This window comes from Photinus pyralis, unplaced genomic scaffold, assembly GCF_008802855.1.
Source record: "Photinus pyralis isolate 1611_PpyrPB1 unplaced genomic scaffold, Ppyr1.3 Ppyr1.4_LG1, whole genome shotgun sequence".
In the NCBI taxonomy this organism is placed as follows: domain Eukaryota; kingdom Metazoa; phylum Arthropoda; class Insecta; order Coleoptera; family Lampyridae; genus Photinus; species Photinus pyralis.
The window spans coordinates 34987114-35002792 of record NW_022170249.1 but is presented as its reverse complement, the minus strand read 5'-3'; the positions used below and the strand labels follow the sequence as shown (position 1 = coordinate 35002792).

General features: G+C 36.6%; 1 protein-coding gene across 1 annotated transcript in view; it reads left to right on the top strand.

Moving 5' to 3' along the window:
* LOC116160054 (nephrin-like) overlaps positions 1-15679 on the top strand; it is a 138556-nt gene that overhangs the window by 99419 nt on the left and 23458 nt on the right. The window contains exon 9 of the mRNA XM_031473188.1: positions 13112-13408. Within this exon, the coding sequence (XP_031329048.1) occupies positions 13112-13408 (297 nt within the window). The remainder of the gene's footprint in view (positions 1-13111; positions 13409-15679) is intronic.

Sequence of the window (15679 nt, the reverse complement as noted above, 5' to 3'; positions counted from 1 at the left end):
TATAAATCTATTAGTGAAGATGAATGTTTGGTCTATTAATGTTCTTTTGTAGCTATAATTAACTTTTTAATTTAACACGCGCAACTGGGCAGCCGACACGTTGAAAAATAATTAAATAACTTCTTATTCGCCAGCTTTAATAAGCAGGTACTGAAATTGGGTTACATTTAATCATACGATCTACCGTAATTAGAAAAACTGATATCGTTGTTAAATAATGACCACTGGTGTGTTATGTAAAGAAAAGAGTAAGCGAAATACGAGTATAAAAGTTTCTAATTTCGGAAAGAAAACAATTTGTTTGAATACCTTACGGATTCAATTAACTCACAATTTTCTTTCATGATAACTTACGTGGCAGTCGTGTTTATGTTGTAATTTCGGATAGTCTACTATATCGATATTTCGCAATTTTGTACACGAACTTCTCCGTTTTAGAATTTTACTGAATAATGAGATTTTCCCTACTCTTGCAATTCTTGCGAGTTCAATTCATCACTCCAGCGTCAACAGTTGACGTTATGTGAGAATTTCGATTGATTCTAGTGGCAAAATTATATTGCAACTAATTTAAAACTTTTCCATTAACAAAGTGATTACTTAATTTAACACTAAATGAAAATATATTAAAACTTTTAAAAGTCATCATTTTACGTCTACTTTTATGATATATCGATGGAGCGTGACACCTTTTTTCTCGAAAGTTTCCGTGAAAAATATCGTGTTAAAGCTTTAACGTCCCGCTTTAAAAATATTTTTCCTAATTTAATTTGCCATTGTGGCGTTGGATAACTTTACAATTAGAAGACGAACATCGCATGATATATTTAGTTTCAAAAAAAGGGCTCCAAAATTACTTTGTTTGCAACCATTCTTTAAAAGCAAGAAGTAAATGTTAAAATTATCATTCACAAAAACTTTGTACTTCAAAAGTATATTAAATAAAGTTTCTCTCTGTTGAAAGCAAAAAAGTCAAATGTCAAATAAATAAGTAAGTCATACTTAAATTAAGCAAGACAGTTAGTGCGGCAAAAGTTTTCCTTTTACGCTCAATTTGGATTTACAAGTAAGTGGATATTAAATTCTCTCTCGCATTTTCCTCTCCGGATCGCATTGAAAGATCCATAATTCCTCACAGAGGTCAAGCAGGTCCGTTGCACACTTCCACGCGCTGCTGTTTTTGAGCGTCGGACAACACTTTTGGCACAAGTTCGCGCAAATCTTACGCATGGCCAAGTCTTCTGAATTCGATAAACATCAGTTTTCGGCAAATATAATTGTTCTGACATGAAACGGTCACTCATTCGGCGGTCTTTGTTCAGCAAATCTCGCACACAGGTGACATCGTCCGTTCACGATGTTGATGGACGCCCAGAACGGCCACTTTTTCACGGCCTTTCTGGAGTGACTGGTCCCACTTTTTCACCTGTGAGCAATCATCCTTGAATGCCCGAGTTGAGTGAGCAAATCAAACGTTTCCTTCGTCGTATTTTGGAGCTCAACGCAAAATTTTATCGCTCCGCCATGGGTAGAGCCTTCCGAACACTATCTTATACGCTTTAGTTACGCCGCGTTGAGGTAGGTACACAAGGCTGAACCTGGATCAAGTCGAGGTCGCTCGCCCACTGGTGGTGAGCTTGGAAAGCAGGTAAAGGTGGGGTGCCGCGGGCCAGTGACCTTGGAGACTGGCCCCAGAAGCTTTAGTTATCTATTTCATTTTTTGGGGTGTCAAATTACATTTTCATGGTCATACAAAGTTAATGGCGCCATTTTTGTGGCGTCTAATTTCATTTCCAAGGTCAACGGCCCTACTATATGTGGTGACAAATTTCATTTTCCAGTGATTGTAATGTGACCACAAAAATGGGATCATTAACCTCGGATTTGGCACCACAAGAATGGGGCAATTGACATATGTATAAACAATGTATTATACTTGTACAAAATGCAATTTGACACCGCAAAAAATGTGCCTGCCCATTGGCATCGTGTGACCTTGAGAATATAATTTGAGACCGCAAGGAACGCGCTAGTTGACCTTGTATGACCTTAAAAATGTAATTGGCACCACAAAAATGGGTTCATTGATCTTGGAAGTTTAATTTTACATCACGAAATGGGGTCAAGACCTTGGAAATGTATTTGGTACCACAAAAACGAAATGCGATAACCAATCTTACCCTTTGAGGTTTACCTTGTTCTACTTTCCAAGGCCATCGCGATATGGCAAGTCATCTTAACCTACTTTCCAAAGTCTCCACCAGGTCAATAAGGTTCTACTTCGCCCCGCCACCACCTTCCCCCGAACTCAGACGTAACAACAATTAAACCGCGCATTCGTCATCTACATTTATTACAGTAATACCAACATAAAGAAAAATGCCACCACAATTGCGGAGAATAGTTGACCTACCCTCGTATTTCTAAACACAATCACGGGAGAAGAATACAATCGAAGGCGGACTTATTTTTCTACTCGTATATAGAAAATAACTTTTTAGATAGCATGTTCTATAATAGTACTCGTAAATCAAAACGGTCATTTGTAACTTATTACTCTGTAACTTTGGAGTGATTACTGAATTCAACGAGACGAAAGTTCTTAAAATTAATTTGTGCACGTTCGACAACATATCACATTTCAATTCATGAAGTAAATGATTTTTGTAGTAATTATTTGAGATAAGTCTTGGTTTACAGGGTGTTGTTTCTAAGCTCAAACCATAATATTCTTACGAATCCTATAAAAATATCCACCAAAAAAGTTAAATTACTTTTACACCATTTTTTATTGAAAGCCGCCTGCTCGAGCGTCTAAAAATCCTCCACTTTACATTCATGAATTATCGAATACAGTTGTGTATAAGGTATAATCCATGTTGTAGTATTTTACGCACAGCAGTAGCTATATTAGTTTCGAACACGCACAAATAGAAGCACGTTATTAGTATCCTAAAATATATGATTCATCGAGGTTGCCGTTTTTAACATGCAGCTGATTTCTTGTAATTCATTTTGTTAATTGAGGGCGCGGGCACGTGTGTGAACCAACCCCTTTTAATTCACTTCGTCAGAAAAATGGACTGACGTCGTTCCCAATTAATTCTATATCTGGCACTTTCAGTGTGTTTGACTTGTACGACGCATGAATCTCTGGGTTTCAATTCAAGAGCCTTTGAGAGAAATCCGGAACTGATAGAAATAGCTTTCACTGATAGCTATAACTTTTCAGTGTGTTTTTGAAAGATTGTATAACCCTAAAGTAATCAGAGTCGGTTAAGAAGCATAAAATTCGAATGGCGGTCTAATAAATTGACTGCTAAGTGCAATTTCGTGACAAAAGCGTCTCAAGGAGGTAAACACTTGCGGTAATTCGTTTGATGTAGTCAAGTTTAAATAAATTTCGCTTCAAACACGCCCATAACTAAAACATTCTTGTCATATTGTTCTCTAGAATGGCGTGTGTACTGAATTAACTGACGCTCTTGAACAAAGCGAATCCTAGGCACGACAACTGCACTGACTTGTGGTGTTTGAATATGAATCCCTTGAGGAGTATGTGAAAGACATACACCCATCCCATATATCATAAACGTGAAAATTGGAAACTTCCTACTAATATAGCGCGACTAATTATTATGAAATCGATTATACGAACAGAATGCTATCTTTCTCTGTGTGCCAACGTGATTCTCCAAAACGTGTATTAATTCCCATAAAGGCAATTTACCACAATTCTATTCTATTCTATACATAATTTGCGGAATTTTGCTAGCAAAAAAGAGTTTATTGTTTCTCTAATTGTCGGTGGTTAGAGCCCATTTTATGAATCTCTCCAGATCTCCGCAACGAAATATCGTAGAGCCTTCGAGTTTTTTTAATTAAATTCGTAATATTAACATCTTTTTTTACGTGGAAGTTTAAAATATGGCTATTACGAAAAAGTAAGCTAAGATTGGAAACAGCTTTTTGTATGCAACGACTTGCATGCCTAAATTATTCAATTAGCATCCTAGGTTTTTTATTTCGTTTGTAAATAATATATCATTGTTATTCGAAAAAAGTGCAGCTGTTGTTTTTGATACTGTGATATGTCTACGTTGTAGATCAGAGTTTATATAATATAACATGCTTCTTCAGTTTTACGGGGATCAAAAGAATAATACAGCTGCGTATTATCTGCGTACATATGTAAATTGTAATCTTTATTACCGTATTGAAACGGTCAATGGTGTAGAATAGCGGTCCAAGGATTGATCCTTGCGGAACTCCTCTCGTAAGTGTTGCCATATTAATTAATAGCAGGTTTTGCTAAATCAATATCATTGAGAAAAAAATGTTGTGGTTAATGTTATCAAACGCTTTGCTATAATCAAATGACACCAATACCGAACCCTGTTTACGATCTAATGCAGTTAAAATGACGTCTAATGTATGAGTAAGTGCTGTCGCACAGCTGAATCCAGATGTAAAACCAGACTGAATAGTGAGTATTAGTTGATATTTGTGTCTCCTTAACTGAGCATACATCACTTTTTCAATTATAGGCAAGATACTGATGGGCCTTAGATCTGTAAAGTTCTGAGGTACAGCAACTTTTGGTGGAGGAAGAACAATGGCTAGCTTCCATACGCCTGGAGCGGTGCAATAATTTGGTTGAGAAAACGCTTTATTTTAATGGCAAACATGCGAATTTCATGCATTTGCAGCTTACATTTTTTATTTCACTTTTTTTGTTACATCGCATATTCCTTCCGAAATCATTTAAAATTATCGCCAGTGTGCAACCCTGGAACCTGAACTGAGAAATATTGATGACACGAAAACTCTTCGGTCATTCAAGCATTGTATTAATGCATTTTGATGTCTTTTTCACGATGATCGCATCTTGTTTACTGTCTCGCTTGCTTTGGAGAACGCTGAGTGCGCAATCTTTCGAATCTCATCCAATGACGGCACTTTAATGAAAGTGCTTAGTTGATTTGTCGCAAAACAGTTTAATATTGTAGGTTAATTTGCGGAATTAATATACAAGGCGACAATTTTAAAAGCTTCAATGGGCGATCTATTTTTTCTATTAGAAATATAACATCTATCTATAGCTATCTCTGTTCGTTATGCTCTCGCGCGCTTATCTCTCACATGCTCGCACTCGCTGGGATTTACTATACCTAAATTTTTTAACTTCTAAAACGTCTGAAACTACTAAAGCTACACAGAATATCGTCTGCCAGGATATATTTTAAAGTAGTGACAAAAAGAGGAATTTTTTATGTATAATTTTTATACGGTCCTCATGGTTTAGTTCTGGGGTATTTTTCCGTACATTGAAGGGCGTCTTTCGCTACCAACGCTGCACTTGAAATCGTCATAGCATATTTGAAAACTATGGAAAAAATGGGATTTCTTGATACAAATCTTTTCTGTGGCCCTTATAGTTTGGTAATTTAGTTGATCACCTAAAAAAGTAACTTATTCATTGCCGCCCCAAGTTAATGCTGCCACTTACGACTGGCATATTTTATTACTAGTTTTCGACGTACTTTCAGCCTGTATTGTCGAATATTTTGTTGCTTATGGTTTAGTTACTATGTACGCTGCCTCCCGATCTATAATTGCCTCCTTGATCTCCTGGGTTAAATTTTCAACTTTCGTTCATATTGAATTAACGATTCATTTTTCTGTATTTGGCACCTGGTGAAATTGATCCAAACTAATTGCTTCTGATTTATGTCTGTAAAATGCCGATACCATTTTGTAAATCCCTTTTGCACCTAAAGTACACTTTCGCCACTAAGTGTAATTCTTCCCATTCAATTTATTCATGGATACGTTATCACTTACTCCGGCCATTCCCTCTCGTGTGCAGTTCCGCTACAAACGATATTCACTTTATGTTTAAAACAAAAAGTTTTTCACAAAAGCAACGCCCATTTCGTGAAATAATCGCCAATTGGATACTTGGCCCCATAAACCTATTAAATGTATACCGAAGCCCCTTTCCGTTACACTTCCATCTGCGTTTTCTAATAAATTTAACACCTACGTTTTCTTATCGGCGAAAAAGCATCTGCGATAACACGTACTTATCTTACTAATTAGCCCACGCAGCGATAACGCTCTTATCGCAATAAACGGAGATAACATTGATACAAAAAAACTAAATGAATCTTTTAACGCATAATTTCTTTACAACTAAATAAACGAAATACAAGTGATTATTTAAACAAAAAATACATATCATCAACAAATAAAATGAACAACGACTTCAAATTCGAATAACATGGTTCACACATACAGGGTGACCCAACATTATTGTAGGTGCTGAAGCCAAAGAAAGCATCCGGTAGACGTAGTTTACACAACAGTATATATGGTCTTCATGGTCAAATATTTCGGAGAGATTCAAGAGTATTATACCCTTTTGCGCTGCCGGTTGTATTGAGCAATGATCACCATACACAATAATCCCAGGGATTGAGATCCGGTGATCAAGCAGGTCATTTTTGTGATGATAAAGAAATGGAATACATTTTGGCGATACCTCTCCTGTGTGGTCTTTGGTTGGTGAAATGACCAGAATCCTGGTTGGAATGGTAGTTTCTATTTAGGATTAATTTCAAAGCATGGGGCAGCAAATCGTTCTACAAAGTATTGGTGTTGATTTTTGCCCTTGATTGGAGAAAAAGCAGTGGAGGTGTATCATTTCGCGAAATTTCTTCCCATACGTACCATGAATCAACACATTCTGAAACCTTTGCACGGGCAAATGATTGCTGGACTTTATACTTTTCTAACAACTTGTCATATGGGTAAGAAACACAATAAGCCATAAGCTTATTACGATATATTGCCGGTGACCGTTAACTTTCGGGCCACGTAAAAAATAAGTGCAATGCTCTACGAAGTGCTCAATAAATTAAATCTGAACTCTCACATAAATGATTTAACAAAACAAAATTGATTACGAAAATTTCCCTATACTTAACAATTCTTTGACAACGAAACAAAATAAACAAATAGCTTGGATACAAGCTAGATACGTATAATCGTTTTGTGTTTATCCGTAAAGAACCCCACTAAATTAATTAAATGAATTGAAATGAACATTTCATTAGTAATTAACGACCAGTATTTACTTCAGGCGACTGAACCCGAAATGACAACGTCCACATCGACATTGTTTACACAGCTATATATATATATATATATATATATATATATATATAAATGTGTCAAGCACAACTACATCTGGCCAGACAATATAACTTTAGATCAAACTCTTTGCTGGTGATCACTGTGATTCTGTAGTTTCAATATCATTGTATCTTGTGCAATTCGAACATACAAACTATCATATAGCGAAAACTAGAAAGTTGATATGCTGTTGAGGAGAAAAAGGCATAAGTGCGCTCCTCAATTTAGACGGTAGCCCTAAAAATGTGTCCACATTCTTTGAAACTCTCAAAATCATTAAGTAGCAATCTGCAGGTTTATTAGATATAACTTTGAGTGAAAAAATACATTTTGAAAAATAGATATCTAAATAATTGTTTCTGTAAACGCCAATTTGCATTCATATCGCATTTCACTCCTACCTTTATCTGTACTGAAATGCATTTTAATTTAGTACTTCATGGAAAAATTGCGTGTCAAACATTTTAAAACAGTAGGTATATATTCAGTCTCTACGTGTTCAAATTGCATTTTACTAATTAAAACGCAGTTTTACTACTGGATTTGATTTTACTCGATGAAAGTGCCGACAGGACGGATTTGGGAAAATTTGTTGGGAATTAATTAAATAGGATTTTGTATCCGCGTTTCGACTACAATTTAGTAGTACATTAAGCTATGCTAATCTCTAGATAACGTAAGTCGTAAAAAATGTTACGTTTATGTAGTATTATAGCACTCTGTATGTCTACCCTCTTTAGCTCTCTTTAAGGTTATCGGAAGCGATAAATTTTACAGAAAATTTCGCTTTGAAGTGTGCGAATCTGTCACGCGCGGAATTGTAACGGTAGTGTGCCAGCGTATTTTCTAATAGCTTTCTTTCGATCCCCGGGAGAGTACATTTTTATTGAATTTTGATAGGATGATTTCCCAATACAAATTCTTTTAACGAATCAAAACACGAATAAGCTGCTGTAAAACGTACCTCATCATAATGTAACTAGACGATTTTTGCAGGTTAGGTATTGAACTTTAGCTTCGAAAAGTAAAATAAAACCAACAAAGTATTGGTATGACAAATTGCTTTATTAGCAATACAGTCTAAATAAAAAATTTCTCTTGAACTTACAATCTGACAACACATCTGCTCTTTTATTTCGAAACTTAAGATCAAACTAAACAGGGCCTCTACTATACCTTCAGGACTAACATATTGTTAGGGTTTGCCAGTACACCCTACAACATTCAAAGTGGTGAAGCGGACTAGTTACATTTACAGGGGTTTACCCGTTACCGTTTTATTTATGTTATGAGCACCTCGTATAAATAACTTGGGTGCACAACTTTGATTAATAAACTGGCGTAACTTGCCACTCCAAATATACCGCAATGAAACATTTTGCACCTTGGACTCCAACGCTTTAGTGGTAACCTTAATCCGATCATACAATGACTCGCACATATTCACGTCGTACGTATTGAAAAACTAACTTGCACTGTTCACGGTTGAAAATTATCAGCCGTCCATTAGTTTTCGGGTCCGTTAACTCCCCCCCCCCCCCCGCACTGAGAGATTTAATAGTCGTATTATTTTTAAATGAATGCGCTCATGCGCTCATATGCGCCACCGATAATAACTCATGCGCCATTATCGTTTTTTAGAAATCCGAAAAAACCATTCCCCCCCCCCAGTACGTATTTTGTCCCTTGTAACTAGATCACCTGATACATTTGGTTATGCGCTCAATTGCGCCACTTGAATTAAAGCTAGCTCCATTACGGTTAAGCCGTGACAAATTTTCAAAAAGTGGGGGGGCCAACTTAACGTTTTTAAAAGTTACTTTTTTTTAACATCTTTTCATACGAAATTGTACTCTCAGGTATGCGCTAAAATGCGCCGTAAAAAGATATCTTTGCGCCATTATTGTTTTTTGGTTATCCTTAAATATATTTGGGAGGGGCCAAGTGAACGGAACCCCCCATAACGCATTTTGCTACCGGTATTTGTGCCACTCGATACACCTGGTTATGCGCTCAATTGCGCCACTTGAATTAAAGCTAGCGCCATTACGGTTAAGCGATTAAAAAAATTACGTACGGGGGGGGGGGGGCTACGTTCACTTGGCCCCAAATGTTTTTTCGGATTTCTAAAAAACGATAATGGCGCAAGTTAACAGTTTTCATTACACGAGGAAGTTTTCTTTCTGCATAAACCAGTCACGTATTATTAATTTAAGTATAATGGGAACTCGTAACAAATTTAGAAGGGACCCACGTCAATAAACTCGTCAAAATGGAGGCACAGTTTTTCTAGTACAAAAGCGTTTTGGCTTTCAAATTAATAGAAACGTTGCGCTATGTAAAATGTAGCATTTTAGTTACATAGATTCACCTTTAGCGCTTGGTGAAGAATGCCGCTTTTCCACCAAATTTTTCATAGTCTATTCGCCGATCTGAAAAACAGAAACGGCCCCCTAGCGGACAGTATCCCTCTCATGCTCCCTAACGACGGTTTTTAGAATCGAAAACACTGTAGGGTTTCGACTCTTATGAGCTTGAACACTCGTTTCTTATCTTAACGTGCTTTATTTTCTCGAGTATAAGGTCTGTTCTTTTTCTTTATGAGACGGTGCATGTATAAAATTTCCTATCCTGGCCACTTTTGTAAAATCGAAAAAATCTTCGAGGTCCAAAGCTGCCACCTATTCCAGTGGCCCAATGTACCCTGTGCTCTTGGTACATCACTCTCTTTTGATTTTATTACCATTTGTTGGCCCCTGAAAGATAGTAATTAAAGTTTGAGATACGCAAGTTCTACAATTTTGTTATTGTTTACGACACAGACACTACAAAATACGTGAATCCAGCTGTTTTAAAGTCTCCAAAACTGTGTTTTATAACACATACTTATTTTGAAAATTGTAAGTGAAAGAAAGAGCAAAACAGCTCTTGATGTGAAACACCGCGTTCTTTTGCACATGTCGCTAGTAGGGAGAGGTCAGCTCGCCCCTCCACTTTTTATAACGTCACACCTGCGGCACTGTGATCGGCTGCGCCATTTTGTGACCGTAAATTTGAATTTGTGTGGGAGATTTAAATTTTTGAATTTGTGGATGGTAGCCATTTTGTTGTAAATTTGAATGTGTATGGGAGATTTGAATTTCTGGATGTCTGCCATTTTGTTGCACTAGACTTGAATTTCTGTGAGGGATTGGCGCCACCTAGTGGCGGTTTTACAAGAATCGGAAATTATAGTTTTCTGTAATTAGCATCTAGTGAATGCATGAAATAGTGTCGTGGTAGTAAATTCGAAATTAAATGTATAGGGAGTTGTTAAAGATATATATAGTGAAATTTAAATATATAGGGTGTAATGATAGTAATATACAGGGTATTTGTGATCGATGTTTTTGTGCGTTTGCCAATAGGTCGTTATCTGGACGGCCATTTTGTTTCGATGGTATCGAATTGAATTGTGTGTCGGTCTCTTTGGAATACAGGGTGTAATGATAGTTATATATAGGGTGTTCATATGTTTGACCATTTCAGATGTAAATACCTTGACAAAGTCACGCGTAAATTTGTTACTAAGTCATCATAAACATTAAAACCGTAAATGCCGCAAACATTCGAGTGGTAATCTTGGAGAATTGTATCGCTGTAACGAATGCGTATAGATTCTTTTGCAAGAAACGAAGATGATGCAAATGTTTCGTCGACGGTAAAAAAAGAGTGGAGCGATGTCGGCAATATTACAGAACATACGAGAGAAGAAAAAAGTACATATGGTATGTGAACAAAAACCTCTCTCGTGATTAGGGAGAGTTTTCGGTTTTAACGCCGCCGAAGATTACTGATGAGGATTGAACATCAGCCTCTCTGTCCTGAAGAATATATGGCATATTTCCTAATTACAAATGAGGGTCCAGATTTTCCGGTTTCTCTGCTTAAAATGATTAATTTTAAACATTATGTAATTAGAATTTTTGTCTAATGATCGAAGAAGCGAAGAATTTGAATTTGTGCCGAGGATTTGAATTTTTGAATAACATAATAACCCAATCTCAAGACGAAAATATGGAAGAAAAAACTAGCGCAATACCGGGCGTAGGTAATTTTTATACGAACAAAATTACAAGTTGCTTGACTTACATTCATTGTCGACTGTGATATATAGTTACGTTGATAAATATTTAGAGAGCCGTACGTCCCTTTACGGTGTCTTTATTCGTTTTCACGATAGTAAACTACGGGAATGGCAGTATAACAGGTCAAATAAAACGCGAAATAGTTATTGGTACGGCAACGAACCCGATTTAATTATAGCATTTGCAATTGAACAGAGTGACAAGTAATTAACAATGTAATTAAGAAATTCAAATTTAAAACAAAATGGTTCACAACCTAAAATTCAAATTTCCCGCGAAAATTCAAATTTACAGCCACAAAATGGCGTAGACAATCACAGCACGGAACTGTGACGTCATAAAAAAGTGGAGGGGCGAGCTGACCTCTCCCTACTGTCTCCTTATCTATCTCGCTTTTGAATTAAACTAATGCGAATACATTTTACCTACAATGTTTGTCTAAATTAAATTATTTACGAAATTAGAAGGGATGGCCACAAATTAATGAACCCGACTCTGTCATTACTCACTACGAATTATGAAATAAGCGCAAAACTCGTCACTTAACAATTCGTCTTAAAAAAGCAAATTAAATTTTAAAATAGGCATAACAGCACTATTTTGGAGGACAAACTTTTGTCGGCAACAATAGAAATGCACGTCTTGTCTACTAATTAGTGAATTATACGCGTTAACCTCCTCGGTATAATTATAATTGGGTTCACAAGTATTCCAATTTATAGTCACATTACTTGTACCTTTCAGTAGGCTTTAGCTGTTGCGCTCAATTAGTGGACACATCCTTAGTATACGTTTCAAAGCTCAAACTACAAATCCTTAAGCTGGTAGAGAAACACGCGAGATGGGAGGAAAGTACCGGAACAATACAAAAAATATTGTGTAACTGACTGAAAATATTTTACTCTCATTTTGAATCTTGCATAAAGAACTACGAAATAAAATAATGTTTTTATTCAGCTCTCCCTAATTGCAAATCCTTTACCCCTCGTGTATAAATGAACGTGAACACAGTTGTTTTGTTGACATACCTTGGTTTGTACATATAATCAATAAATAGGACCGCGTAGAGCAATATTTTAGCAACGTCGACTTTCAACTAAACTTGCTGCCGTCATGTTGACACGTTCATTAATTAGGCGACACTGCGACGAATAGATGCGTGATTGTACCAGGTGGAAATGAGTTTTACTTTGAAATAACAATGCATCTTTCAGATAAAGGACGCGCAAAATCATCAAATCCAATTGTCTTGATTTACTAGTGACGGAGTACATATAAGAACTGTGGAGGTCTGTGTTTTTTGTTCGTAATCCTTAATGCGACGTGAGAGTCGCAAAGTAAACTCCGTAAATCCTCGCATGCGTGGCTAGCGCTGCTTTGTCCATATGTCACGTCTAAGGCGTCGTCATTGTTTTATTTTATTCGGATAACTTGTACATTCAGTATTTCGTCTTTGCTCATAAAAACAGCAATTACGTTAAAATAACGCGCATAAATTCTTGTCGCGCTAGAAACAGCTTAAGACTCTGGAATGCACGCTCCCTAGAGCACACATGTCAATCCTGACTGGCCTCAACCGCAACGGGATTACAACTTCTGCCCCGCTAAGCTAGCATACAGGTCGCGCTCATCCGTAGAGATCGCTTATTCCGACCGCGTCTTCTTTGCCCTATATATTATGTGTACGTGAAGAGTGCCTCATTTTTTACGATAAAAGAAAATAAAAAATGATTTTATCGTTGCCTAGAATTTTTTCGTTAAATTGACGCTTTTTATATACTTTTCAGTTGCACCAGTTTGTCGAGATTCTGAAATTTCCGTAATCGGAGCTTCATTAGATGAAGTGATACGTGTCAGATGCCATGTGGCTGCGGATCCAAGCGAAGTTACTTTCGTATGGCAGTTCAATAATAGCGGCGAAAGCTTCGATGTGTCACCTGCACGTTTCACAACCACCAGTGGTAACATGAGCGAACTGAAGTATACTCCGGCGTCCCAAAGAGACTATGGCACCCTCACATGTTGGGGACAGAATCCTATCGGAAGACAATCGGAACCTTGCATCTTTCAAATTGTACCTGCAGGTATTTCATTTTTTTAAACAAGTTGCTTCTAATTATTAAACCACATTTGCATTTCAACAAGAGATACTTGGTTACCAGTTGCGATGCGTTTAATTAAAGTTGAAGCGCTTATAGCTAGAGTTAATCAATGGCTCTACAACTTCTCAGGTATTAATTTGCGCTTACAACAATCGACGTGCATTTTGTGTATTAAGTTTATGTAATCACTACTTACACCGCACAAATTAATCGTTGTTCAGAAATTTGCTCGGTACCGAAACATTGATTACCTACCCTTGGGGTTGCAAAATTGGTATTGATATTTTCGACACAAAACCTTTTGTTTACATAAATCGATACGGTAAATACCTACTTGTTCACGGATAAAATGTCTTGTCATTACGTGTTAAACGCATACATCGTGTAACACAGAGAGTATGTATGCAAGTACCTAAACAAGTGCAGTTGTGGGCAAACGAAACTAATTTTTTTTACAAATAAATGATTTGTCGCCGCCCCATAACATATTTCCATACAACAATAAGCAACAAATATGCGATATGCAAAGAACTACAGGCACATGCGCAACCATTTTAGCCAGGGTTTAGCTTATAATTGCAAAAGAAGATCAGGAGAAGACTGCATTTACGTTTGGATCTGGATTATGGCGTTTTACAGTCATGCCGTTTGGATTGTGCAACGCACTCGCGACATTTGAACGTCTCGTGGAAACTGTGCTAAAGGGCTATCGTGGAAGATTTATTTAGTGTCTCCCTGAACGACATCATTGTGACGAAAAAGTTCTTCGAAGGTCATATGAAATCTGCGAGAGTCCTACAAAGGCTTCGCTCGGCCAATCCAAAACTTTCTCCGAAGAAATTTCATATTTTCCAGCGTGAATACCGACGTGCGACGATTTGTGGCGCGTTTTGCCACAATTGCTAAACCTCTGACCCGCCTTATTGAAGATGCCAACGGTTTTGATTGGTCAGATGAATGTTCAGTTGCTTTTCAGAAATTAAAAAGGCGTCGATGCTGGTTCAAACGCGGCGTTCTGTTTGGATGCCAACATCAGTAACGTCGCATTTGGAGATGTTTTTGAGTTTTTCCCAAAAACAAGATGGAGAAGAAAGAGAAAGTTGTTGGATAATTTAGTTAAGGTGCTTTCTTAGGGTGGAAACATAGGGGAGCAAGTCATCTCGCCATTCACTGCACCACGCATCGCGCTGTTCTTTTCGCTTCGCATTTTGCAGGGATTTGGTAAAACATAGTCAAGCTGGGAAACTGTTGAAACACCTCACACACACTATACAGGGTGCCCATTATGTATGGAATATAGTATATATCTCTGTAAATATCGAATGTATACAAAATTTTTCTATATGTAAGTTGTTTAACATTTTATTTCCCATAATAAGGCAGCATTCAGTTGTTTTTATTTCAGAAAACAAATGAGTAACGAAAAACAATTGAATTTTTTTATATGGCAGTTCACCTTTTCATTAGGCTCATTTGATAGAGATTTTTTTCTCTTTTCGATTATATAACACATTGGTACCATAATTTTAATTTTAAAATATTTAATTTATTGTCCCTCTTGTTCTAGGCCCTCAACAGGCTTACGGCCGATTACAGAGTGACCCGAATAATGCTTTTTTAGAGGTTCCCCTCTGTATAATACAAGAAAATGTTTCAAAAATTATAATCACATCAATAACATTAATCTTAATATCCTACATCAAAATAAAACTAATGAATGTGTACTTTTGTTACCATTTTTTTGAAAAATTTTCTTGTATTACGGTACTAACATGTTATATCATCGAAAAGAGAAAATACGTATCTATCAAATGAGCCCTAAATAAAATGTTAAACAACTTACATTGAGAAAAATGTTGTATACATTCGATATTTACCGAGATATGTACCAGGTGACCCAATAAGACTGTTCCTCGGCCATATCTCGGGAACCGTTCGTCGTATGACTTAGGAGTAAAAAAAATTATTGAGTAAATCGGTCATGAAGAATCGCTGGAAAATATTTTCAAGTTCTAAAAATGACCACCAGAGGGCGTAACTGCCATCTTAAATTTTAATTTTGCATTTTCTTTAAATTACGCATCATAAACTAAAAAAAATTTTCACACTTTTAAAGAAAACCAGTTCATTTCGTAAAAAAAACTCAGTTATTTCAAAAACAAAGATTGTGTGGGGCGTTCAATTGTATTTGTAATAACCTGCTTAAACTTCTTAACGGTTTGATCGATTTTAACAAATTTGGTATCGTTAAAG